Source organism: Eutrigla gurnardus, assembly GCF_963514095.1.
Source record: "Eutrigla gurnardus genome assembly, chromosome: 15".
NCBI classification, from domain to species: Eukaryota; Metazoa; Chordata; class Actinopteri; order Perciformes; family Triglidae; genus Eutrigla; species Eutrigla gurnardus.
This window is the reverse complement of record NC_139938.1, coordinates 22,225,017-22,252,305: the sequence shown is the minus strand read 5'-3', so window position 1 is coordinate 22,252,305 and position 27,289 is coordinate 22,225,017. Positions and strand designations below refer to the sequence as shown.

The 27,289-nt window shown below is 45.9% G+C and overlaps 1 protein-coding gene across 3 annotated transcripts; it reads right to left on the bottom strand.

Annotated features, from left to right (window-relative positions):
• On the bottom strand, positions 1-26,263 carry ltbp3 (latent transforming growth factor beta binding protein 3). Of its 3 annotated transcripts, XM_084029568.1 has the most exons (29): positions 25,719-26,260; positions 13,521-13,787; positions 13,247-13,410; positions 13,056-13,161; positions 10,834-10,920; positions 10,601-10,717; positions 10,362-10,517; positions 9,647-9,754; positions 9,510-9,523; positions 9,359-9,428; positions 9,075-9,152; positions 8,274-8,402; positions 7,525-7,656; positions 7,315-7,443; positions 7,045-7,164; positions 6,659-6,781; positions 6,394-6,516; positions 6,083-6,202; positions 5,788-5,916; positions 5,341-5,511; positions 4,809-4,889; positions 4,525-4,653; positions 4,285-4,422; positions 4,056-4,196; positions 2,856-2,984; positions 1,575-1,736; positions 1,399-1,488; positions 1,175-1,303; positions 1-1,034 (listed from the first exon to the last, which is right to left on the bottom strand). In XM_084029568.1, the coding sequence occupies exons 1-29, from the start codon at positions 25,954-25,956 to the stop codon at positions 883-885; spliced, it is 3,732 nt and encodes a 1,243-aa protein (XP_083885694.1). In that variant the 5' UTR covers positions 25,957-26,260; the 3' UTR covers positions 1-882. The 3 variants fall into 3 exon arrangements, with proteins under 3 accessions (XP_083885694.1, XP_083885696.1, XP_083885695.1); XM_084029570.1 differs by lacking the exon at positions 2,856-2,984 and having other exon boundaries at positions 25,719-26,263; XM_084029569.1 differs by lacking the exon at positions 9,075-9,152.
• Between the last annotated feature and the right edge of the window lie 1,026 nt (positions 26,264-27,289).

Below are 27,289 nucleotides of genomic sequence, written 5' to 3'. Positions count from 1 at the left end.
TGACTGATTGACACCTTTTTAATTTAATCAAATTCTTCTCATCTCGACAGTCTTTGGTTGCAGCAGACTTTGATGCAGCAATCATGACAACAGAAGTGAAACTTTCTTGGTTTTTCCGGAATAAACTACATTTAGAAAATACTCCTACTATATTCATTGCTAAGTGCGTTACCTCTTTTTTACCTAGCTTAGGTGCACATGTCAATTTATACAAAAACTTCAGGTTTCTCATATTTTACATCAACAAATAACGAGGGGTGGGACAGAGACCATTCTTACAGAAGCTGTTGACCCATCGGACAAACTGTACAACAACACAAACTCAACAACGTGTGGTTATAAAATACAATATCAGGTGACGTCAATTTAGAATTAAATATGAAAGAACGTGGACTTAAATGGGAATGTAAAGGGGAACACCATAATATGTAAAAGTTCTCTTGGCATTCCTCTAGTGGGCAAATATTGAATGGCTGTAGACAAGAATACCAGGTCTTTGAAATACAAATACGTATGAAACAAGAGGTGGCGTGAGGAAGATTCAAATTAAGAATGAGAGATCAAGACAACAAGGGAGATCAATGTGGGACACAAAAAAAAACACAGTTTAAACTTAAAAAACAGTTTTAAAAAAAACAATAATTACAAAAATGTTTAACAAACAAACAAACATATTCCTTGTCTGTATTGATTAGTTCTTTAAATGTGAAATGAGACATGTTTTGTACATTTCATATGGCCATCGATATGATTTGGCTCCTGATGAGAACACATGTTTTTGGGTTCACTGCCTTCACACGGTCCCACGTTCACACTGTGAGACAGAAAGTGTGTGTGTGTGCGCATACTGCAGATAAGGATAAACGGGGTGACGCTCGGAGGTTACCGAGTCCTGCGTCGGATACATATGTTGGGCCTGCGCGTTGCCACAAAGCCATGTTTGCAGTAGCACTTGTATGAGCCAGCCGTGTTCACGCAGCGAGCGTTCTTGCATGGACTCACACGAGCTCCGGGTTCCGCACACTCATCAATGTCTGGAAAATAAACGTAATCGATGAGCGTTAAACTGGGGAAGGGAGACGAAAAGTACTATATACAAAGTAACTCAATACAGACGCTGCAGTATCTTTCTTAAAATGCAATAAATAATAAAAAAAACATTTTTTTTGCCTACCTATACAGCGGGTGCGTGAGTGGTCCAGCCGGAAGCCTGTGTTACATTCACACATGGTGCCCAGGTAGGAGCGGACACACCGGCCATTTGCACAGCTGCATTCGTCCGAATCCTCCTCTGAACTGTCACCTTTTACAGTCAAACGGGGGGAATGAGGGAAGGAAACAAGGTTGGTATAAAGGACGTATGACTGCATATTGACAAAGATCGTGAAAAAGGTTTACCCGGGTTGTAGTTGGCGAAAGCTGCCAGGAAATCCTGCTCCCCATCAGACTCGGTCTCCAGATGCATCTCACACAGACGGCTGAACATCTCTGAACACAAGGAACACACGTCTTTTTAACTCGACAAGCAAAGGGGTCGAAGCCGAGCGGCCAGTCGGGGTCCTCGGCTTGCTCACCTGAGTTTCTGGGTGGACATGTGTTACACTCGGGCCCCCAGCCGCGGCCGTAATGACAGCAGCACTCGGAGTAGGTCACCACCAAGCCGTTCCTGGGCTCGCTGCAGATCAAGCCCTCGTCAACCTGCAGGAAACACACATCCTTGTGGGCTGCAGTGCGATCTGGGTAAAAAAAAAAAAAAAAGACAAGAAAGTCATGTTTACTGTAGTTTAACAATTCTAATCTAAGGAAAACAGTGTTATGCAAGTCAGTGGAAGACGTCATGTAAATTTGTAAATCTTAGGACGTAACGATATTTCGGGTGTGTTCGTTATGTGGGAACCCAAAAGAAAGCTTCAAAACATGCAGTATTTGGCTCGGACCATCATCTACTTAAAGATGATGGATGTTGGTCATAATAATATCTTAATAAATCTAACATGTATTATGAGAGCTGAAGTAAGTGCACGTAATGCACCCAACTACTTATTCTGTAGACGCGATCGTTGGGGGGTAACGGACGTCGGGAGTCTATCTGAGCATTCGGAAAGTAGTCCGCCCCTTAATACGGCGGGTACCTGTGTAGCCTACAGCCTGTTTTCCTGAGATCTGGTCATGGCACGTGGAAGCTATTATGCTTTAATAGAATAAAATATTCATAAACTTGAAATTATTAAAATAGAGCTGAATGTGTTGCATCGATGATTAAGATATGCTGACACGGATTGAGATTAAAGCTCCTTCCTTGTGGAATATTACAGCAATCAATGTCATTTTGCTGGTGTGATGGTTACAATGAGCCACACTTAAAACACTCCTGTTGCATTAAATACAAATGTTCAACCAGCCATATTAGAGACATTCATTACTCTGTAGAAATGCCAGTCGGAAACATGAAAAGAATTACATCTTACATGCAAGATGATCACTAGTGAGCTCAGGCCATTCTCCACTAAATGTCTTAAACAAATCAATGTTATCATCTATAACAGACATAAATGGTTTCTGGAAAACCAGACATGCAGAGAGAAAAAGTCAAGAGCAATCACTTTTGTTCTCACACTGGACATGCTGGATATTGATATTTGTTCATGTAGTTTTAATACACAAAGTGGCATCGCTCCAAAGAATGGGAAACTGTCTCTATAAAGTTGGTAAGAGGGGAAACATGAAGCCAGTACAGGCCAGATGCGACACAAATTCGGGAGGCAAAGACCAACATGAGCGGCAGATGTCGAGGTAAGCCCAAACTCATTTTGATCGGTCATGCTCAGTTGAGCCGACGCTGATTTGTTACCCACCGTCGTAGACGCACTGTTTCAGCGCTGCACTGAAGGTGAGGGGAGGGTCGCAAAAACAGTGAAAGGAGCCGGGCGTGTTCTCACACCTCCCATTCTTACAGTACGAGGGGTCCTGGCACTCATTCACATCTGCAAAGGGCACCACAGACACTGGTTACAGTATGAACATCTGCTTGGGGCCAGCTCTTAGTCTGTAGAAAAAACTTGTGCTGCATCATGAGAGTCAGTACAACAATCCTGCAATAAATAATAGCTTTCTGTTTATATTTTCCATGCAACGTCCTGCTTATGACTATATGAGCTTCGTCATGCGTAAACACTGCAGTCGGGTCTCGAGGAAACATGCAACGTCACTGCGATAGCTGCAAAAAGGGTGCAGGTTAAAACAGGAAGCTTGGTTCCAGCAACACTTCGCTGAGGAATATTTTTATCTGCAGAGACAAACGATACCGCCATGTCGGCCAGAGTGAAGTTTCTTATCTTTGCTTTCTTTTTGGCATCTATTTTTTCTTGACGCTTAAATGAAATAAAACAGGGTGTCACTAGCCTAAAAGCTGACGAACAAGAGTCTGGTATGCGTTTAAAGGGGGGAAGTTACCTCCATGTTGGCACTCAGTCAGTTTAGCCTGTCTGAAGCTACTGCTATCATTTCAGATCTCTGGCATTAGGGTGATTTTGGAACAATTACAAGGACCACTCCCTTTTTTTCACTCTCGTTTCCAAACATAGACGCCAGCAAACATCACACCCTGATGTGTTATTTGGAACAAAGTGGGCACTTAAGAATTTTAAGAGTGTTCCCTTACAGAAGTAAATGTAGATTTGTCCTCGAAGGATAAAATAGTCTTTTTTTGGGGGCAATTCAGACAAAAAGCAGCAATATAAGGTTATAGACTACTTTACTACTCTTTATAATATCTATATGTTTATTATGGCTTAAACAAACGAGCACTGAGCTACATAAACAAGCAACACATCACATGACAAGTCTACATTTATATCTTATGTGTTATTTGTCTGGGCACTGGAACACACACCTTGATTTAAAATGTTGTTAATATGTAAACCTCGCCGTCTATTCTCGCCTCTGTTGAGTCACACTTTCATCAAATCAGTGTCGCCTCCCACAAGAGAGCCAACAGGTTGATCTATTTACTTATTCTGGAATAAACTGCGGTTGCACACACGGTCTGCACTCACCAGCCTGCTCCTCAGGAGTCACACAGCTGTTCCGGTCGGTGGCCAGGGTCCAGGGCGGAGAGCAGATGCAGTAGTAGGACCCCGGGGTGTCCACACAGTGGCCGTTTTTACAGTTGCCTGGAACCTCACACTCGTTCACATCTGCAGACCGAAATAAACGCGACGACTCGAGTCAATTCCTCCTGGGGGGAGCTGGGTAACTGCCCATAACCTCTTCTTCCTCGCTCACCTGCTACTGTTGCGATCACACACTTGTTTTTGTTGGTGTGTGGAGTCCAGGGCCGGTTACAGTTGCAGTAGAAGGACCCTTCGGTGTTGACGCAGCGACCGTTGGTGCACAGAGACTCGTCGTGGCATTCGTTCACATCTGAAGGGAGAGAACACGTGACCAGAAAGGTCATCCGTCATGAAGCATTCCTACAGGACGTTTTCTTAGATGCCATTCAACGGTTTGTATCCGAGCACTCACCGATGCACTCGAGAAGGTTTCCGTCGTAGTAGAAGCCCTGCTGACAGTAGCACTCGTAGCCCGGCTGCGTGTTCTCACAGCGACCCTTCTTGCAGATTTCATCAGCAAACAAAGAACACTCATCGATATCTGCAGACATGGAAGTTGTCATGAGAACGACGAGTACAAATACAAAGGCACTCAGGGTGTATTTCTTTTTTATATTTACACAGAATTTCGGTGCAAATGCAGGAACATTTTATCACTGTGTGTGAATATTGTGACCCAAGGTGTATCGTATCTACCGTGGTAGACAGGCAGGCTGTACAGCAGTCCTTCATCATAGTAGAGGCCTTGCCCATTCGGACACAGGAAGTGGAACTCGGCTGGGTGGAGAGGACCAGGCAGAGATATGAGAAATAAACAGTAAAATACAGAATATGACAAGACCATAAACCATTCACCGTCACCCAGATGCATGCAGTATCGTCTCAATAACTCTGATAAATGACAATTAACTTCCATCATCGTTGTTTAAACCATATATTTGGTGCAACCCTGCACACACGCTACAACAGCAATCTAAGATTAGGTCCAATAGTTTAACTAAACTAGATTTAATCCAGATTTCAAGTTGAAATTGATTAAAAAATGATGCACTATTTGCATCATAAATAAAAAAGATTTTTTTTAAAAGAATAGTGCCTTTCTAGTTCTCCGACAACTCAAACATGTTCCTACATGGAGGTTTGGAGGGATTTAAACAGCTGATCTTCTGATTAATCCATGATTTAATCGCGTTAAAGAATGTGTGTTTGCACTGTAATGTAAATGTACCTGACTGGGAGACGGGGCAGGGGTAGATCTCACAGTGGTCTCCCCATCCCACACCGATGGAGCAGCAGCACTCCTGCTTGGTGACGTTGGTGGCCAGGACGCTGTCGCAGAACACCGTGTCGTCCAGGTTCAGGTAGCACTCCTTCTTCTCATCCATCTGCATGCGAACGGCTGCAGGAGCAAACAGGGGAACGTTGGACCGGGTCTCAAAGGGGCTCCGTAAACTAGCCTTTCATTGGATTTCAGTTACGTTTGTGACTTGGTTCATATTTGTTTTTATAATATATTCACAATAAGTATAATGGTGTGGCTTCCAGGCCTTCAGAGTGTTTTGAGCGGACATGTTTGAGGTTTTGGGACAGACGGGGATCAAATGTTCAGGCCTGGTCTAAGCTCTGGGATAAATGTGGGCTGACAGTAAAGCAGGAGGAATCAGAGCCGGCTTACCTTCACAGCTGTGTTTGTCCTCCGAGGGGACAAAACCGTGATTGCAGGAACACTCGTACGAGCCCGGTCTGTTCTCACACGAGCCGAAGGGCTGGCAGAGACTTCTGTCCACGGCACATTCGTCTATGTCTGAAAGGGAGAATCACACATGCTGCTCTGAGTCTTTCAATCCAAACCAATAGGTTTTAACAGCTTTTACCACCTCCGGCTTGTTAGTTAGTGACTAGTCACAGGCAAAATGACAGACAGCTGTGTTCTGACAAAGGTTCGACCATAAAGACTTAAAGCGACAGACCGTGGCACCTCCTGCCTCCGACCAGCGTGTAGCCCGCCTGGCACTCGCAGTGGTACGAGCCCATGTTGTTGATGCAGCGGCCCCTCTGACAGTTCGATGGCCTCTCACACTCGTTGATATCTGAAGGGAAGGAAACAGAAACAATGTAGGAATGCGAAGCATGCGGGGGGCAGGACTAATGAACTGGTCAAAACCAATCCCAACCCAAGTCACACTTCATTGAGACGGTCCAGCGCTGATTAGTTATCGAGTGAAGATTAAAAAAAAGTAGTTTCAATATGCGATTAGTGGAAAAAAAACCAAACACATGCCTTCGCAGTGGCTGCCTTCCTGTGTGCGCTGGTATCCCGGGCGGCACTGGCACTGGAAGGAGCCTTCTGTGTTGATGCAGTGGCCGTAAGCACACAGCCGGACGTCCTCGCACTCGTCGATGTCTGTTTCAGGAGAAGGGAAAACATGCCGAAATAACTCCTTCAGTGAATAAGAATCCCTCCTTCCAAAGTCACTCAGCTTTTTTTACCAACTTCCTTCGCCTTCGTGGTGATGTGGCGTAAGGGTTCGGGAAGCGTTACTCACCGCTGCAGCCTTTGCTGTCTGAAGATGGGAGGAACCCCTCGTTGCAGAGACAGCGGTACGTCCCGGGAAGGTTCTCACAGCGGCCGTTGGGACAGATGCCAGGCTTCTGACACTCATTGATGTCTGCAGAACGTGTAGGAGACGGATGAAGAAGGTCAGTTACAGTCAAATATGAATAATCCTGAGTTATGTCACATCAATCATGACATAATATTTTTAGCTATAGGGTTTTTTTCTACAGCAGCTTGGTCAAAGATGTGCCCGACACACTTGATCCCTAAAGGAGCAGGTTTATTTTCTTGAATTCTCGACATGCGAACGCCCTCATTTTGGCAGAAATCTGTGCATAAGTGCTGAACTTTGCTGTTCGGCAGCGCTGGACTCACCATAGCAGGTGCCGGCGTGCGCCTCGTGACCAGTCAAGCAGGGAACACACTCAAAGGAGCCCGGGGTGTTCTCACACTGCTCAGTGGGACAAGTGTCGGGGTTCAGGCACTCGTTCACGTCTGGAAGAATGGAACAGACGTGTCACATGACTGCGGTTTAAAAGAACGAGTCATAAACACACATGCAGGTTACTGTGACACGCCTATAATAAGCGCTGTGTCTCCTGTGCAGTAATACCCACACCGTCATAACTATCAGTGTCGTTGTACCTTCGCAGGCCGGGTGACGGTGAGACTTGCTCCTGAAGCCGCTGTGACATTCACATTTATAAGAGCCGGGCAGGTTCACACACTGACCTCCGACCCCACAGATGTCCTGCTTGGAGCACTCGTTCACATCTGCAAGACACAAACGATGGAGCCAATGCAGGAAAAAAAAGAAGCCCATTTTTAACATGGAGATGACTCACCCGGACTTACCGACACACTTGAGTCTCCCGTGCTGCACCATGTTTTTGTAGCCCTGACGACAGTGACATTTGTAGCCTCCCTCCACGTTGATGCAGAGGCCTCTGCCGTGGCCGCACGGCTCCGAGTCACATTTATTATTATCTGGACGTCAGGAGGGAAAACAATGACGACACGTGATGATAATGTTTCTCACCAAGTGTCCTAACGATGTTCTGTAAGGGATCAGGTACGTGTCGTGTACTAGATCTTCCCAGACATACGACAACTACACCTTTCAAATCCATTTATTCCACTCCTGGAAGACATAATGTCTTCACTCGACTATAAATAAATATGTCTGTTTGAGCAGAAATGTCTTTTATGGCTGACATCCTTTCAAATGTTGCTTAATAAACCCATAAACAAAACCTGTTTGTACAAATCTTTCATTCTAAATGAAATGGTGTTTAAATGTAGTTTGTGTTTCTTCCATGTTTACTGTTAAAAACCTCAGAATCAAAGATAATCATAATAATTCAATTTTATCCCAACTTTTAGTCCCTTGTTGTGTTCAGGCCTATTTAACACTGGATCATACTTTTCCCATAATGCAACTCAACCGTATCTTCCATTAGCACACGAGCTGACTAGTAAAAGTCCACATCTTTCAAACTCCGCCCCCCCCAGACTTGTGATGCAGGTTCGCCAGGGAACGGCCACGCATAAGAACATTCAGAAGCAGCTCCTTGTCTCCGTCCATCACCGCCTCCTCTTCTTACCCTCACAGATGTTCCGCTGCGGGTTGAGGTGGTAGCCGGGGTGACAGTGACAGATGTGGCCGTTCAGGCTGTTCTCACACTCTCCGTGACCACAAATGTTACTGCTGAGTCTGCATTCATCCATCTCTGCTGCACGGAGGGAACACAGGAATCAATATATATACACACACACACACACACACACACACATATGCATATGTTTATATGTGTCTGTCAGAAGTAATAATCCAACAGCCCAAAGATACACTCATTTAGAAATGTTTTTTTTTTCTTTCTTTCTGGGCTGGGTGATTTAAATAAAATAAAATATGACAATATCCAAGTTCAGAACATGACATTCCTTTACTGTCCACACCATATTATTATATCAATATAATATCAATATATTGCCCAGACAAACACAAAAGTTACAGCAACACTTGCTTCCATAAAACAGGAAGAGTTGAACAGAGCCTTGAGGCTGGTTCATGCTCCATGGTTGAATGCACACGACATGCAAAGTGTCCCAAAGTGTCAGGTAAGCATTAAAGGAGCATGCGTCTGACTAGATTTAGCTCGGTGTTAAAGCTAACACTCGATCTCTGTGTGTCGCATGCTGTCGTAAGTTCTGTTTGTCACATGGAGAAAGTCAACATGTCATTGGTGGAGCGGTGGACCCAAATCTCCCCACAATATCTTCTCTTACTGGGGAATGTGGAGAGCTGGGTTCTTCCATGAGACATGAACCAGCCTTTTACACAAGGAACTCTCTAGAAGGTGAAAGCAGCATAGATGTTTGAGTCAGTTTTGCAGGGAACTCACGCAAGACTTTTGTCTGTGTTTCGAGGGGGTCATTGTCTGGGGTCATTCGGATGATTGTTGGAGGGGTGGGTTTAACAACTGCGGATCCAACAGAAGAGAGATGAAGTGGACAGACTTGAGGAGGAAATATGACATGTTGAACTTTAGTCCTGATATTTGTGTCTTCACCACACATGGGAAACATTTCTCTGCACTAGCAGTTTCCCCCGTCATGGTGACAGCCGATCCATAAAGTAGCAATCAGGTTATGGAGTATGAATCTGTGGGGTTAGAGGTCAGTTTACCAGGCACACGACGACTGCTGGTGCTAGTGGGGGATTGTTGCCCTGCAGTCACCGTCTCTGGAGGCCTCTCCTGATTGAAAGACATAGTCGGATTTCGCAACAGCAAACAAAGTGTGTTACTTCATTATAAAGAGCAGAACTAATGTCTTACCGGCCACTTTGGGTCTGAAAGGAGAAGAGATAGCGAGGCGTTACGACGGTGGATTCACATGATCCGCACAAAGCAGGAATATGAGAGCATTAGGGATGTTGCAGAACTCCTGATGTGAAGCGTATTCACAGACTCACCCTCCTTGTCGGGCTTGTGGGGGAGGATAATGGGAGGGAAGGCCACGGTCTCTCTTATATTTTGGAGGAGGTATCCTCTCCCAGCAGGGCAGATCTTACTGAAGGCCACTGAGCACCACATGGAGAGGGAAGAGGAATTCACCGTTACTTTATTTCACTTTTGTAGAGTGAAGAATCTTGCAAAACACATGCAGCCAGTTTAAAACAATTCCAGCTTTTGGCTTTTGAAATGTGGAAGCACTGATTACGTCCTGGGATCTATTGTTATTGTAAAAAAAAAACTAGAATTGCTGCCACACAGTCTGCCATGTCAGCATTTCATCACCATTTTAAGAGTTAGCATATGAATTATTGAGTTATGGCTAAATCCATGTTTTCTCTGGTGGCCTCTGAACACCTAAATCTCAAATCTTCATTCCTGAGTCCGGCTGTGAGGTCACAGTGACCTTGACCTTTGACCACCACATTCTAATCGGTTCAGCCGTGAATCCAGGTGTCAAAATTCCCTTTGAATAACATTGTATTTGAAGACAAACACAGATATTAACCAGCCCTTATTTATAGAGCACATTCACTACACATGTACATATTTTAATGTAATATGATAATATGATTATTATAGTTTAACACGCCGGGGTTACTATGGTTTCGTTTCCTGCATCTAACCAGGACATGTTCTGGCCTGCAGCTGCTCCTCTCTGCCGTGTCCACTCACCTGTGCCGTCCTGAGGACATCGCTCACAGTTGCCGCCCCAGGCTTTGCCCACCGTGCAGCAGCACATCTCCTGGGTGAGGTGGGTGGGCAGCGCGTGCTCGCAGCCCCGCGCCGCCGACGCTATCAGGAAGCACTGAGCCTGCTCGGCCTGAGACTCTGACGGAGGAGACGAGATTTTGGGATTAAAACATCCTGAAATTCAGCAGCGTGTTCAAAGAGAGAGAAAACCTCTCACTCACCAACGCATCGATTCCTGTCAAACAAAAAGCCGGCCTTGCAGGAACATTTGAAGCTGCCCAGAGTGTTCAGACAGTCTCCGTTCTGACAGACGCCCTGCATGGAGCACTCGTTGATATCTGCACGGTCCGGAGGTGGCGTGTAAAGAAGGAAGAGATTCATTTGATATACTGCTTTATCACGGGAAGCGAGCTGAGCGCTGTACTTGTTAAAAGCTGAATCCTGCTTGCGTTACCTTGACAGTGAGTGCTGTTGAATCTCTTATAGCCTTGCGGACACGTGGAGCCGTAGTCTTCCACAATGGTGTGTTTCACTGAAGCGTCTGAGGGAGGAGGAGACACGGCAACAGGCGGAAAGGTGAAAAAAGCACGACTGAAATAGTGTTTGTGGAATGAGAGGGTGGATGACACCGACCAGAATAAAACGGGAAAAGCTCTACCCAATCATTTACTTTAAAAATAGCTGCAGCGCTGCAGACCTAAAGCCGGAGGAGGGCCGGCCCTACCTGTGTTCTAGCGCTGTTACTGGGCAGCCAAGACCTGGTTTACTGGGAGGACCCACATCCTGAAGAGACTAACCCTCATCCCCACAGACCCCAGAGGTTCATTAAATATCATATCTCACAGCCGCTTCATTTTAACATTCTAATGTATTCTATTCTATTCTTTATGTTAACTTTTAAACACTAGATAAAAGTTGAAATGTGTATGCAAGAGGTATGTATTTACATTTTGCACAATTAACTGTAACTTTTCTAAAGTGAAATCAAATATAATAAAATAATAATTTGTTGGTTTTTTTCCCTTTTAATTACATTCACTACAATAAATGAACATGCTGCGATGGTGGTTGTTTGTTACAGCTGTTTATTCTTGGGTGATGCCACTCAGTAGTCCTTGTGTGTTAAATATGTTGCTAGGATACAGTCACAGTCCCATCATGGGAGTCTATATAGAGCAGGATATTAGTATTAAATTACTCAACGCAGCAAAAACTATCTCCTGGATCATTTAAAGGGACCCGTATTATAGTCAAAAACGACCAAATTAAGGAAAATATTAATAATAACTAGATGCTATTTTCAACCTGTAAAAGGAAACGTCTCTTAATGACCACTGATCATATATTCTCTTTATTTGCTCAGCTTAAAGCAAAGCATCCTGGGAGAGTGAAATAGACGGCATACGCTCTTAGTGTTGGTCTAAAACAAAGTAAATAAAAACAACAACATACTTCATTGTGTGCGTTCACATTGTAGAGGCGGTTCTATTTTTGGCAATGATGCTTTTACAGTGTGGAAGAAACTGCAGCCAACTTTGACAAGATAGTTGATATTCTGAGAAGTGCAGTCGAGTTAAATGAGAACATTTTATATACGAGGGTGTCATCGATGTTTCCAGTTAACTCTTCACCCAGAGAGAGAATTCAGGGGCTTTCCCCAAAACGTCAAACTACTTCTTTAACACTTTGGCCTGATTTTACGATCGGACAAACTCTTTTCTTGGTTCCTAATGACGGTTTTTACGAGGCCTTTTGATGAAGTGTAGCTTGTTGTCGCGGAATAGAAAAGTCTTTCATGAGGTCTGAACGCACAACGCTTTATTCTCGTTCCTATTCTCACCCTAAATGAGCACAGAAAAATGTTCTTCTTTCTAAGAGGGAGTAAAAACATGTCGGCCTTTTATTAGAGAGCTGTGGGAAGACTGAACTCACACAAACATTTTGAGAGCGCAATGAAAAAGAGGGGAAAGATCACAGCTCACATCTGCCGTTTTCATTAAAAGAACCGAGGCGCTTCTAAATGGATGTGAATGTAACAAAACAGATAGCGCTCTGGGCAGCAATCCAGCTGACTAAAGACTAACCAGACGTACGGTATCAGGTTTAGTCAAAGGCAGCTTTGTCTGAGTCAGAAGTGAGAGACGGAATAATGGCAGAGTGGAAAAAACGTGAGTGGCCAAGATTTTCTTGAACTTGAATCTGTAGCGATGTGATGACAGTGCTGCGCTGGGCCGGCCCAGAGGAGCACGCTGAAGTAGAGGGTTATTTTTCCACATTCTCCTTTTCTGTCTCACCGTGGAATTCCCGTATTTTCTTCCGTTTTTTTTTTGCCTTCCCATCTGCTCACACACTCCCTACCCCCCACCTCACCGCTAACTTTCATGTACCCATTTAAACTGCTTTTTTTATAGGAGGTATGAAACGATTGTTTTTAATCCAGGACCATAATTTCACAAGGTGGAAGGGATAAATTGCAGGGAATGCTTGACGTTTTTGGCTCAATAAATAATCGTTTTTCTTCCCTAGGAACACACAAGATGTAGATCGGATAAAAATCCAACAAGAACGACTTTGAGAAAAACTATTTCACATATGAATAAATCCAAACGCTAGGAAGAAGTGCATCAGAGCAGCTTGAAAATAAGACGGAGAGAGATTTCTTGAAGCACAACTCACTCGGTAGTTTGGGGCACTGGTAACACTTGTTCTGTCCCCATGAATTCCCCACGCTGCCACAGCAGTCCTCCTGATTGGTCAAAACAGGAAGCGGGGTGCTGTTGCACTGAAGCGAGACGAGACGGAGAAATGTCATCGAGTTAAATTACAAAAACAACAGAAACGTGGAGGATTGTCGGCGTAGAACTCACGGCTTGTTTGGGCGTGGTCTCCTGGAAGCAGCGGCCCTTCGGTTTGTGTCTGGAGGGGATCGGGCGCGGCCCCGTCTTGTGAGGAGTCTTGACCTCTGATTGGTCGAGAGGTTGAATGACTACGGAGGTGTCCGGAGTGTGGTGGACGCGTACGTTGAACTGCACTGAAAACAGACCAAAAAAGAACAAGAATGCACCACAAATATGTCGATTTTCCAAAACGAGATGATGCGAAACGTCTCTGCATGAGCTGTAAGGTGTGATTGATGGATACCTTCGGACGAGTGCGACATGGGGAGGGTGAAAACAGAGTGCGTCTGCGTCAGCTGAGTGCGCCCGATGCTTAGTTGCTCCACTAGTTTCTGGCCTTCTGGCTTCAGAGCCATGGGGTAGACGGGCTGCTTGTTGCCTCGCGCCGCCTGAGCCTGCTGCGTCTGGTGGAGTGGAAACTGGCAGAGCCGACCGGTGAAGCCAGGCAGGCACAGGCAGTGCTTCCTGGAGCTGCATACTCCTCCATTCATGCACGTCAGGGGACACACCACTGCAGGACACAGAGGGAGAGTTGTTGTCATACCGAGGGGTCAACAGTTCACGGCTCTGAATCACAGCAGAGGAGAGGAAGAGGGGGGAAAAGCACTAAGCAAGTAATGATAGAAACAAAAACAGAAAGGAGTTATTCATGAGTCGCATCAGACCCGAATGGTTCCCTTTGGATCACCTCTGCGACAGACTGAGCCTGATGATTTAGTGTGATGTCACCTAAATACTGCTGGCGGACGGAGAGGTTGGAGGCAATGAGCAGGGCGACGTAAAATATTCACTTTGAGCCGCACCGCTGTAAAAGTCCCATCAACCCGACGGGCTCACAGGTCCCTCCAGCAGCCGCTGAGCAGGGAAGGCAGGTAAAGTCATCGATCTGCTCAACAGCTTTATTCTGACATATGGGAAAGCTCTTGAAGTCTATGGGAAAGCTGCTCGCTGCGGAGAGATTCATGGCATATACCGTGCTCACTGCGGTTTTATTGGGTCTCCCATTGTGTTTATGTTGAGTCCAGTTGTTTTCAAAATTCCCACAGTAGAACAATCCGAGGAAAGAGAGAGAGAGGGAGAGAGAGAGAGAGAGAGAGAGAGAGAGAGAGAGAGAGAGAGAGAGAGAGAGAGAGAGAGAGAGAGAGAGAGAGAGAGAGAGGGCAGGTCTGTGGGGAAAACGGCAAGGAAGTATTGAATTCAGGGAGAACTGAAAAGCAAACAATGCTGTCAGCGCTAATGAAGTAACAGTAAACGTTTGCACTCCTTACACTCAGTCATTCAGTCACAGCAGCCAAAACTAACATCTGAACACAAACAAACATCCAGAAGAACTCAAGAACAAAATACATCCATGAATATCCAATTAAAGCTAAAACAATTAATCAAATACTCGATTGATAGTACAATTCTGATCATTAATAATAAAGCAGTGAGGAGGAGAGAGGAGAGGAGAGGAGGATGAGAGGAGAAGGAGAGGAAGGGAGAGGAGATGAAGAGATGAGGAGGAGAGGAGAGGAGAGGAGAGGAGAGGAGGAGAGGAGGAAAGGAGAGGAGGAAAGGAGGAGAGGAGAGGAGGATGAGAGGAGAAGGAGAGGAAGGGAGAGGAGGAGAGGAGAGGAAGAGATGAGGAGGAGAGGAGAGGAGAGAGGAGGAAAGGAGAGGGGAGGAGAGGATACGACAGAGGAGAGGAGAGGAGAGGAGAGGAGAGAGGAGAGGAGGAAAGGAGAGGAGGAGAGGAGGAGAGGAGGAGAGGAGGAGAGGAGAGGAAGAGATGAGGAGGAGAGGAGAGGAGAGAGGAGGAAAGGAGGAGAGGGGAGGAGGAGAGGAGAGGAGAGGAGAGAGGAGGAAAGGAGGAGAGGGGAGGAGGAGAGGAGAGGAGGAGAGGAGAGAAGGTTTTTGGTTTTTCAAGTCCCTTTATTGCACTACTGCAGGACTTACATTGCAACAATGACAAAACAACAACAAAAACCAAACACTGTCATGAAACCTTTCTTGGTCAAAAATGTAAGATCAACTCCTCATCCTCCCCCACAGAGCATAAAACCTCCCCAACAGTCCATATCTTTTTGAAAACCGACACATTGTCCGTCATTTTGTAGAAATCAAAATCAGCCCTCAGTCTGGCTTTTAGCTGACCCTTCAGGACCGACCCTGGCTCCAAGCAGCCGGCACCCTGAGTTTTATTCTTCCGCGTCAGCCAGATGGCTAGTTTGGCAGAGCCGGCTATAAAGTTCATTAATATGTGTATATTTTTCTTTTTTGCACTGTATTTTGGACCAAAGATAAATAGGGGAACAGAGAGAAAACTTCCCCAAGCCCCCGACACCACCGTTGTAGCAGATCAAACAGTGCTGAAAGACGGGGAGAGAAGGAGAGGAGAGGAGAGGAGAGGAGGAGAGGAGGAAGAGAGGAGAGGAGAGGAGGAGAGGAGGAAGAGAGGAGAGGAGAGAGGAGGAAAGGAGGAGAGGGGAGGAGAGGATACGACAGAGGAGAGGAGAGGAGGAGAGGAGAGGAGAGGAGAGGATACGACAGAGGAGAGGAGAGGAGGAGAGGAATAGATGAGGAAGAGAGGAGAGGAGAGAGGAGGAAAGGAGGAGAGGATACGACATAGGAGAGGAGAGGAGAGGAGAGGAGAGGATACGACAGAGGAGAGGAGAGAAGGAGAGGAGAGGAGAGGAGGAGAGGAGAGGAGAGGAGGAGAGGAGAGAGGAGAGAAGGAGAGGAGAGGAGAGGAGGAGAGGCCTCTTCGCTGCCGGGCCAAGTGTGCACACATGGCAGTAATTAGACGTGGACTGCCAGGGAGTCTGGGCTGTGGCGTAATTGCGGGACTAGATCACTTTAAACACAGCAGGAACATCCTCACATAGTGAAAGTCTGGCAGAAAAATTAAAGGACCTCAACGAAACCCCCGACAAGTGGTGTTACAAAAAAAAAAAGTTTAATCTGAAGCAAGATGGATGCTTCAGAAGCAGCCTTCCACCAGCTAACACCATGTGACAGTGGCCTGTAACTACGAGGACTGAGAGCAGGCAGCAACACGCACAACGAGCTGGAAGGCTCAGGCACGGCAGGGGAAAGAAGGTGAGCGGCACAGACTCACGACGACCAGAAAACCCAGCGCAAGACCTCTGGTTTCCACGGCTCCGGTTACATCTCGGCACTGGATTTAGAACGAGGGGAAACTGGGAAAGATGCGGGGGTTTGAAATTAGGATCGCAGACACAGAAACGCAGGGAAAAGGACCTCTTTCCAAACGTGATTACACAATCTAAACCCGCAGAGACCGGAGAGACGGCATACTGGAGGGGAAAGTCTGGTACTGAGGCCCCGTCTGGCTGGGAGGGTGTCTGAATGAGGCTGACGTCCCACAGTCAGGGTCAGTGGCACAGTAGTGAACACAAAAGAAAAGGGAGGGGGATTCATATTCCAGATTCTGAGAACTATTTCATGGGTGGAGTCGGGTGAGAACGAGCCCCGTCTGCGAAATGAACCCGGCGTGATGACAATGAAGAACAATACGCAGCTGCAACTGTAATAAACTCTAATCGTCTTTATGCAGTATGAGGCTCGTGGATGGGATTTACTGTTTGAGCAAGCTGCTCCAGAGACTAATTCAACTTACTTTTATTGTGACTTATGTGACTTTCAACTAGCATGTTTTCAATCAAAGAAAATAACATGTTTTCCATCAAACCAGAGCTCTCAACAGGTGGTATGACCGCTGCTACATGCCGGGATTATCCTGATTTTCTTTGGATCCCGTTCAAATGAGCTGTCTGACGTCTGGTTGTCCTCAGCGCTCCAGGAGGACTGAATCATTTGTATGTTATAACAACATACAGTGGCTGTCCTCCTTCCCCATCTGCCCCCTTCGTTTAAACTCAAGCCGTGTTCGCTAATGGCTTCTGCAGATCCTGTACGTCTGAGCGTGTCGCTGCGGTCGGGCCGCCGCTCCACATTGCATACCCGAAAGGAGAAAACGCTTTTAAAAAGTTGAGATCATAATGATCTTTTTTTTTGTACTTTCCAGGCGGACTTTCCCTTTAAATCATCACCTCGGAGTTCGTTAGCAGGATTTATGATGCGAAAATCGCTCATCAGTTAGCTTGGCTTCTCGGAGACAGCCTCCGTTTTTGTTGTTTGGTGCCACGCCTTCGTCATTAAGGATCTCACATTCCTGAGGCGAGACGTGGTGTGTTATTAAAAATCAAAACGCAGCCTACGAGGTATTTGCCCTGAATAAATGTGAGCAGCCTGAACGGTGAGGAGTTGTGTTACGAACCTTATTTTCCACAGAAAATAAGAGGAAGTTGAGAAGAATTTCAGGAGCACGTTCAAAGATGATTCATCTCGTATGAAATGTAGACAAAGTTGGGATTCAATAACTGCAATTAACGATTTGAATGAAGACACGCGGTACTTCCATTAAATGTATTTGACCATATATGGATCCAGGCAGCTAAGAGAACACTGACTTCATGCTTTTTGCTGTCATGGCTCTGAAACCTAATTTAATATTGAACGTCAGCTTGCAGGTACGTTCCAAGACGGCCATGAAGCGTATAATTTTCCCATGCAGCACTCGCTCCAACTAGAAGAGCGAACCGAAGTGAAAAACGAGACAAAAAGAGGGGGGGGGGGGGCAAGTCTTTGTCTTCTCGTTAGAGTGTTTCATGTGACATATGAGTGAGAGCTCCTTCTTCATAATGTCATCATTCACACCATGAGGAGAAAGACAGATCTCCTCTCAGCATGAGATACTGGAAGGAAGATATCTTTGTCATACACTGCAGATCATATATCTGGGACAGCGAGGGAATGAAGCAAAAAACATATAGGTGGAGAATAAAAGTCAAAAATAATGCGATGTTTCGGTGGGATGATTGTGATTCCAGGACACTTTTCTCCTTTCCCCCTTTAAAGAAAAACATACTGTGCATTCCTCAACTGCTAAGTAAGAGAGCCTCGTAGGCCAAAAAGACACCATGTATGTCCATAAAAACACAAAGTAATAACTGGTATTGGGGGAATTATACTAGTCTGTACAGGCATGCACTGTGTATGTGTGTAATGACAAATAGAAAGGAAAGAAAGAGACCAAAAGGAGGTAAAGTTGCCCTCTAAGTGCCCTGTGGCCACCCACCCACCCACCCACTCACTCCTGTCTGTCTGCCTGTCTGTCTGTCTGGAGGTGACGCATCTTCAGCCCCCTCCCTCCACAACGTCCTTACAGCCGCAGCCGCACCCCTCCCAGCACAAAAACAACAAATTACAGCCCCGCAAACCACAGTTCCAAAGCTCCTAAGCCCACTGAACTCAAAGTTTCTGCAGACATCATCTCCCAGCATGCAGACGCTACAAAGGCCGAAGCGCTGCCTTTCTTTTGAACACATTCGTATTCGGCTGGAATCACAACTAGCAATTAAACCAGTCTGCAGGAATCAGATGCCAAAATCCTGCAGAATGAGTCACTTTCACTATGATTCAGTCTCAGTCTGAAATCCACGTCACGAGACTTCTTGGTCAACATGCGTTCATCATACCGCAGTGAGTCTCGTCTCAACTGGTTTTTCATTTTGGTATAATGTTAAAAACGTGCTGCAGGGACGACGTACTGCTGGTGGCCAACCCCGGAAGTTACCGTCGCACTGGTTCCCTCGACAAAAAGCCAATGGGATTTTTCCATTGGATTTTGGATTATCGCAGGAAATAACTCGTGGCAAACACGTTTATGAGACAAACACATTTTGTTCAGCAGGATAATCTTCACAAATTAACTCCACTTTTATGGTTTTTGAAGCGTGCTTCAAACTTCACAGGATAAATGTTTACTGAGCTTTTTTATGTTGCAGAAGAAAATGCAGAAGTGCAAAAATGCAAAGTATTATTGCATCACTCTATTATGATACATACTGCCGATGTAGACTCCTATTTTGATATAATGCGTCTGAAAATATTTACTATTGCAACATTTTGCTGGATCAGTAATTAGTCATCATCATCATCATCATCATATCACACGTCTAGTCGGGAGGTTGCCAGGCAACCAGCAGAGAATACAGGAAGTCACTCCTCCTGACCAAGGAGAAGTCTTACACATAATCCTCTTTAAAGCCCCAACTCAAGTGTTTATACAGGTTTATAAAAAAAAAGAGGGCTATTTGCTGGGAATGTTACACAAACCCAAACTTTTCTTGAGTTTGTTTGTTGAAACTGGCTCAACCGCTGTCAATGATCAGCTTGGAAAACTAAAAACAATGCGTTAAAAGCAGCCAAAGCTGCATACCAAACAACAACAACTGCAACACAGCGATGACCTGCGCGCCAGAAGGGAAAATGAGAAGAGGAGGAAGAACAAAAAAGGGAGGCGCAGAGTTGAGAAAGAATGAGAAGAGGCAGGCTGGAAGTCATGGAACGAGATGCAGATCATAGCAGCTGATAGGGAGGCACGAAGGAGGAAAGCTGCACAGGACTAACGGGGCTATAAGTGACCCTTCCACATTACACACACGGTTAAATATCACTGTCAAAAGTTGAATTCAATCTAATATATTTGAGTATTCCTCAATATAGCATGTCACTGCTATCCAACGGCGTCTTTAATGACCCGAAGGAACCATGACTAGACAACAATGGGTCCCACAAACAGTAAACACAGTTGCCTCTGGAGCCAATGTTTAAATAGAGAATAGCTATGATCATGTGACGTGCTTCCCTTAACCATCAGCTCCAAAGCAGGAAACCACATCCCCAAATACGCCTACCAATCGACTGGCACTGTGAGACCGCATACCACACCGAGTGCGAAAGAGTGACACACGATGTGGGTCAGACTCCTGCAGCCGAGCCAGACGCTGGGAGTAAATGACATAATCACTGCCTTTTGAAAACACAAACCTGCGTACGCATTCCTCCTCCCACTGCAAGAACCCTCTGCACTCCAACCACCCCCCCCTCGGCTATCCAAACAATGGTGCTGTTTAGCCAGTATCCTCCACCGGCACCAAAGGCATGAGTTACCTCTCACAGTACTCCTAAAACAACGGTTTGTTAACCCCTCGACGATGAGCAGACTCCTGAGGAACAGCAGCCATCATCGGGGAAGATCACGACCCCGAGTGAGGAGGGTTCGCAAGTGTGATTTTAGAAATATGCAGCATGGTTTCCATAGCTCTGGGATGGGCACCGGTCCAGCGTAACCCCCACCCCCACCCCTGGCAGAGACGTTTGTGGAAAGAGAGTCAGGAGAGTCAGACAGGATCTTGGCACAGAAAGGGATGATGTCATCTAACGAGTGACTAAAAAGCTACAGGGACCCGTGGGCCGGCAGGTAGAGGAGTGCTGACGGTGCTCTGCTGAGATTATGTCAGATAGCCGTCCCGCGGGTTACTCAGCACGCAGCGGCGGAGCGCGTGGCAGCTAACGCCTGCAGGCCGTGCACTCTCAGGCCACGGGGGCAAAGGCGGCGCTGGCAGAGGCCCGTGTTATTCTGTTTACCCTGGCTAATCGCTGCAGCTACAGGGTCCCGCACGGTGAGGGTGCAGTCCCGAGCTCTCGCATTCCTCCGCACGGCTTTAAATAACTGCTCCGTTTCCCCCCCTCGCTTAGCAAATGGGAGGAGAGTGTTAAAGATGGCAAAGAAGGCTGTTTGTTTGAGCTGGGTTCAGTGCACTGCCCTTGAGCACCAAACACACATGCAAATATACACACTGTTCCCTTGTGACGTGAGAAATAACATCTAATTGCGGCTTTGTTTTCAGAACCTAATTTGCTGAGCTGCTTTCATTTATAAACTGCCCAGCAGAGCTGGCTTTTTTTTCTCCTTTTTTTTGCAGAAAGTGATGACATGGAGGGTTCTGATTTCACAGGAAACTCCTGCTCAGATCACATGGAATCGTTCTCTGGTGCAATCCCTCCAGCATTTCACCCTTTTAACAGCGAGGTTTACTTGTGAACAGGATAATCTAAACACAGTATATAACAGTACATTTCATATTGATGTAACCTTTCGTGGGATTTAAAGTCCGTCCACATCGTGTCCCCACTTGTAAAACAGCGGTAAAAGGTTAACGAGAACGGCAGACCACAAATAACTTGTGTGTTATTTTCCCCGAGATGCATAAATAGACAGGGAGAGGTGACAGAATGTGCATCCATAAATATTAAAACACACCCTTGTAAAGAGGTCATGATGGGCTCGCCAGTAGGCATGATGAGTGTGATATGATCAAAAAGGAGAAGCTTTTCATAATCATCACATGAACGCGCAGGTGTGAGCGCCCGGCTCTGAGTTCGGTCCAACCTGTGGCAAAAACACGGAGTGCTGCAGGTTTTTTGGTCGCCCGTGTCAGACCGCCTCCTCCGAAGTCTGGCACGAGAGAAAGAAGCTGTGTGTGGGGAAGAGAGGGCTCCGAAAGGTAAAATAAACTCACCTCCTAAAATAGACAGACAGCAGAGCTGGCTGTGTCTAATGTATTTGTCTGACTTGTCTTGGTTTTCAGGCTCCCATGGACCTCTGACATAAATGCCAAGAGAAAACCAAAACAAACCACAGGGCTACTACTGTCGCTTTACTCTAAATAAAGAACCACATGGGAAATCCTGAAATAGCCATATCCACTTCTCATGATGCCCATTTTAGGGGGGGCTGAGCCAAGAAGGGGATATGATAAGAACGCTTCCTGTGCCACGTGAGGCCCCTTTGCTTTCAGTTATTCCAGAAGAAGATGAGAATCTAGAGAAGATGAAGAGGAGATGCAGAAGAGGCTGCCTGGGAGCCAAGCAGCTGCTGTCAGCAGGCCTGATAGATGGGATGCCTCTGCGCTAGCAACGGCAAGAAAAACAAATTGGACGAAAACGCACAACCAAGGATTGTGTACTCATTTGTTTGCCACCCCTTTACTTTGAAATACTTTGAAATATAACTCTACAAGTAGCAGAAGTGTGTGATATAGGACCATGCATAGACAAAAACACCCGGTCCCCAAGGGGAAGCAGAGAAGCACCCCGTAGCCTGCCATGTACATCAAGCTTTCAAGTGCTGACGATGAAAAAAATCTAATAATAAGTCATCCGCTGGACATTTTCTCAGCCAAACACATGGAGATAATTACAAAGACAGTCTCCATCTGCCGGTAAACAGGTTCGGGTTCAACGGAGACATGGACGAGGGCCTGCAATGGGATGAGCATGCAGAGGTTCATCCGAGGTGTTTACAGTTATTGTGATTTACAACTGGAGCTCGCACACATTCTCACAGGCATCAAGATGAAGACATGAACTATAAAGACGCCTGCACCCCCACAGACCCCGACGACGAGGTGCATACGGGAGGTACCAAGAATAAGGAATATCAGGCTGTTTTTCTGTCTGCCAACGTTCCTGGGAGGCTTTCAAGTTTCCATGCTTTCATTGGTTTAAGGAAGTGCACAGTGAAATAAAAATATATTAGTGTGGATTCCCTGTAAACATGGGACCGGAGCACATGTGGCATATTTTACCGTCATTGCAGAGATGTTTTTATTCATGACAAAGTATACGAATTACACAAGAGCTCAGCTCGGATGTATGCACTTTATATTAAACAGCACTGTAAGTTAAATTGCTTCTTTTGTTCTATGCTCTCTTCAATAGAAAGTGTAAAAGAGCTGCCAGCTGATTTGTTTTATTTTTTGGGGTCATAAATCTCGTCTCTGGAGAACTATTTTCCAGCGAAAAAGTCATACAATTCATCCTGAGGGGATGATGAATGTCTGTCTCATATGATTTATGGCAATCCATCCAATAGTAACAAAGTTATTTTAATAGAAACCACAAACGTAAACCTCACGGTGGAGCTCGATGAAAGGCCAGGGGGTCGCCAAAGGCATTAAGATCCATCCTCTGGGTACCATGAATGTCTGGATCAAAGAGGCGGACTGACCTAAAGACAGACACTCGCCATCCGCAGAGCCACACGGCTAGCATGGCTAAAAATAGCATCCAGCCTTAAATCTGGGATTTGCTTGTTTTCCTCTGTTTCATATCACTCTAACCAGAATGCGTTGGGTTTTTTTGGACAGCTGGTCGGATAAAGTGAACAATGTCGAAACAACAAACGTCTGCCAAACCTGTCCTGTTCCATATTTTGCTCTACGGCTGTTTAACCCCGGGGAGATCATCCATCCAACTTAAATTTAAGGGTTACGTTTATTTCTGATCCCGTCGACACGCTGTTATATAAAAAAATATGTTTTCAGAGGCGACCATTTATAAAGCAAAGTCCCCCGTTTCCTATCCCGGGCTTTCAGTCACTATCATGTCATATAAGAAACTTTGTCAAAGGCCCAGATCACCACTAAACCCTGACCGTTTCCCAATCACTTAACTGACCTTCACTAATCCTTGGACATATTAAAGCACACTCACTGAAAGGTTTTCCTGCCCCTCATTTCTTTTGAGGAAAACAACGCTGCGCCGACGTCACAGCAGCTCAAATATGGAAAAAGTCTTCATATTGTTGCTGCTACAGCCACGGCCGTTTTAACACAGGAGAGAGAAATTTCCACTTGTCCACACCACATTCCAGCCCTCACACCGAACAGCACACGTCTCCTCTCCGAGCAGGAAAAAAAAACAAAAAAAAACCTCGTGCAGCTCTTTTTCAGATCCTCCTGCCTGTGAAACGCAGGTGACCGTGGAGCTTCACTATGCAGACCATGTGAAGCAGCATGACGCATCGCAGGAATCTAAAAAAGGCCTTTTTTATTTGACGCAGAAGCTCCGAAACCTCAAAGAAAATGTGGAGGGGGGAGAAAGGGGGGGAGGATGGGTGGCCGAACCAAACCTCTGACTCTGGAGCACCGAATGGTGTCAAGGAGGAACAACACAAGCAGGATCCACTTGACCTCGATTAAATCCAGCCTGCTTACTTCCACATGGACGAACCAATGAAAACAGCTGGAAAGGCTCCAACTGCATGACCTACTACAATCTTCTCTGCAAGCTAACGGGCAATAACTGATTCATTCTTACTGATTTCGTCATTGGAAAAAAGGCTTCTTAGCTTCTCCTTTGAAATTCCAAAATGTTACGTATCCAGTGCAGGCGGTCAACTCTGGACTATATAAGAATGTAGGAGAAAAAAGGGTTTGAAGGTAGACGGATATGAGTTTTGACAAGCGTCTCAGTCGAGTTGCTATATTTGTTGCAAAACATGAAGAGAAAGGGAGATGGTTGTGATGTCAACAGAAATGCTGCTTCATCACAGTATACCGGCGCTGACACACAGCTGCTGTTTAATATGGGCTTTATATCATTTTTGGTGAAAGGGGGAGAAGGTACACAAATATGTCACGGAGAAGCTAAGGCTCCTTTCTTGTTCATCGCAGCTCAACAACTCAGACGATCCATTCACGCCTTGTTTACTAGCATCTCATGGGCTACACCGAGTGAGAGAATCCAGTGCCAGGGAAACCCAGTTCTGGGCCGGGAGACTGACGTTAGACCGCGAGGCTCCACGTCTCACCACAGCTGATCTGATACAACGCAGAAAAAGGCTCCACTCGTGCCAACCAGACACTGATCTTAGAGCCCATTTACACGCCATGTAACGAGCCGTGCCTCAGCAATTAAAGCGTAATACGGGGAACATTTTCCAACGGCGGTGGAGGGGAAACCCGGCCCTCCTATTCGCCATCGAATTTATCCAGGGGCAGAGTTTGTACCCATGTTAATGACATGAATTCATAGCTGGTGTCAAATGGATGTAAGCCATGAAGAAGATGGCGTCTTTTTAAGGGAATAAAGGCCTGAATTCATCACTTATACCATTATACCATACAGTACTTGTACTCCATTAGATTATTTCAACTTTAGAAGACATTTGATTTGAATCAACTACAATTTGTGCTGTTCAACTCAACTTCCCTGAGCTGATCTGACAGTTATAAGTTACTTTGGAGGTAAAGCTTTTATAAAGATCACGAAATTTGTTGCATTGTTAGATTTAAGTACCTAAGCTTAACTTTATCAGCATTTTCTGAAGGACACTGAGAGGGATCGATCTGCATTATGAGTACTTTCACTCTTGATGCTTGAATACACGTTTCTGCTAATTCTATAAGAATTTCAATGCAGGACTTTTTCATTTTAATGGGGTAAAAGCTATCACTTTCACTCAATCATAACTGACTAATAGGCCTACTTTTCCCCCTCACCACTGTAATGATATTAAGCTACACAATGGGGCCCATTTTAAGCATTTTATGAACTTTCATGGCAGCTCTTCCCCAATAAATACTGTGTGAATGTGTGAAAGTTAGTCTGGCTATTCATATATTTACAGATGCTAAAAAAAAAAGTCCATTTAAGAGCAGCAGGCCCTTCCTCGCCCCTCCAAAAACGCCGCTGCGGAGGTGGAGGAGGAGGAGAAAAGTAGAGCTTCATCTGCGTTTCCACTCACCGACCCTGAAGCCCTGCCCGATGAGCGTGTCGGCCGCGCGGCCGTTCTCCGCGATCAGCGTGGTGTTGTTGCCCTGCTCGCAGGTATACTGACACTGGCCGTTCAGGCAGCTCCGCTTGCAGATGTGCGGCGCGATGACCACCTTGAAGCGCTCCCGCGCGGAGGAGCGCTCCGTGCACCACACCAGCCTGTGGACGCTCAGCCAGATGACGAGCAGATGGGAGATCAGAGTGGGCATCCTGGCATCCTTCACTGCCCTCCACACAGACACGGGGACATCCAAACAGAAACGCGCTTTATTTGTTGGTTTCAAACCGAGGCAGAGTTTTGACGTCTCATACGGCGGCGGAGGAGGAGGAGGAGGGGGGGGAGCGCGTCCTCACTCCTGTTTTCTTCTTAAGGGGGAGAAAAAAAATTACTTCCCTCGCGCGTCCGAGTGATCCGTCTCAAAAAGCGACACGTTTGACATCCTCCAGAAGTTTTCTCGTTGCCCTCGTTTCTGCTGTTTTAGAAAAAGCTGCCCTCGCCTTTGTCGCTCTTCCTTCTTCTCGCCTGTTGCTTTGAGATTTAGAGAGAGAGAGAGAGAGAGAGGGAGAGAGAGGGAGAGGGAGGGAGTGCGTATGTGGGTTTGGGAGAGAAAGAAGGGAGGAGAGGAGAAAGGGGGGAGCCAACCCTCTCTGGAGAAACCTGGCCGCGGGCCAGCCAGGCGGCGCAGGAGTAAAGCTGAAAGTGGTTTCCTTGTTGGTTATTGCGCTAACACCCCCCTCCTCCTCCTCCTCCTCCTCCTCCTCCTCCTCTCACCTCCTGCCCCCGCTCTGCAAATCATAGCCGCACAGCTGTGTGTGTCACTCGGAGAATAACATATAAATACCGTCATGTCATAAACAATTTAAAAAAAAGCTGTGATTGGTTAGTTTCTGATGCGTAAAAGTAACCTGTAATAACTGCATTATCTCTAAAGTGTATGATTTTCCCCCTTTTGTTCTACGTCCAGGATGTCAGATTCATCAAAAGTTCAAGAAAGTCTTCCATAAATAGTCTTAAACTGTTTGACATTTTCCTACAGGGGTCAAAGGGGTCACGCCGGGGTCAGTATTACTCCACCTGTAAGGATGCAGTCAGGTGGACATCTGGTTTTTGACTCATGACGGTTTCCACATTTCGCTTATTCCTTCTCCAGAGAAAAAATGTGTGGACATCTGGACTACAGCTTTGGAGATGTGCGTTACAGGCGGCGATGAGTTCACAGCTCGGCTCACCTGCCATCACGCTTCCTACCGGTTCCTCTGCTGGAACTGTAACCCTAACCCTAACCCTAACACCAAACCATAACGTTTATATGCGTCGCCCTTTTGAAAAAGTCATTAACGCCCCCGTACAAAAACAGAAACGTATCAAAGTGAAGGGAAAAGTTCTGCACTTTCACCCAAAACTAAAAGTCCTGGTTAATCCTCTGTTTGGTTGGCTTAAAGTCCAGCAATGCATCATGGGCTTCCTGCACGTAGTTGCTAACTACAATCAGAAAGATCAAATTAATATGATGGAGGATGTGGAATAGTGTTAAATAATGA

What these genes read in the sequence shown, in the direction of transcription:
- ltbp3 (XM_084029568.1), bottom strand. Translation starts at nt 25,956, where the DNA reads ATGCCCACTCTGATCTCCCATCTGCTCGTCATCTGGCTGAGCGTCCAC. An exon ending in ATGTCCTCAGGACGGCACAG is followed by an intron (nt 9,755 to 10,361) that starts GTGAGTGGACAC and finishes TGTGGTGCTCAG; the next exon opens with TGGCCTTCAGTAAGATCTGC. An exon ending in GGAAGGCAGCCACTGCGAAG is followed by an intron (nt 6,203 to 6,393) that starts GCATGTGTTTGG and finishes CCTTCCCTTCAG; the next exon opens with ATATCAACGAGTGTGAGAGG.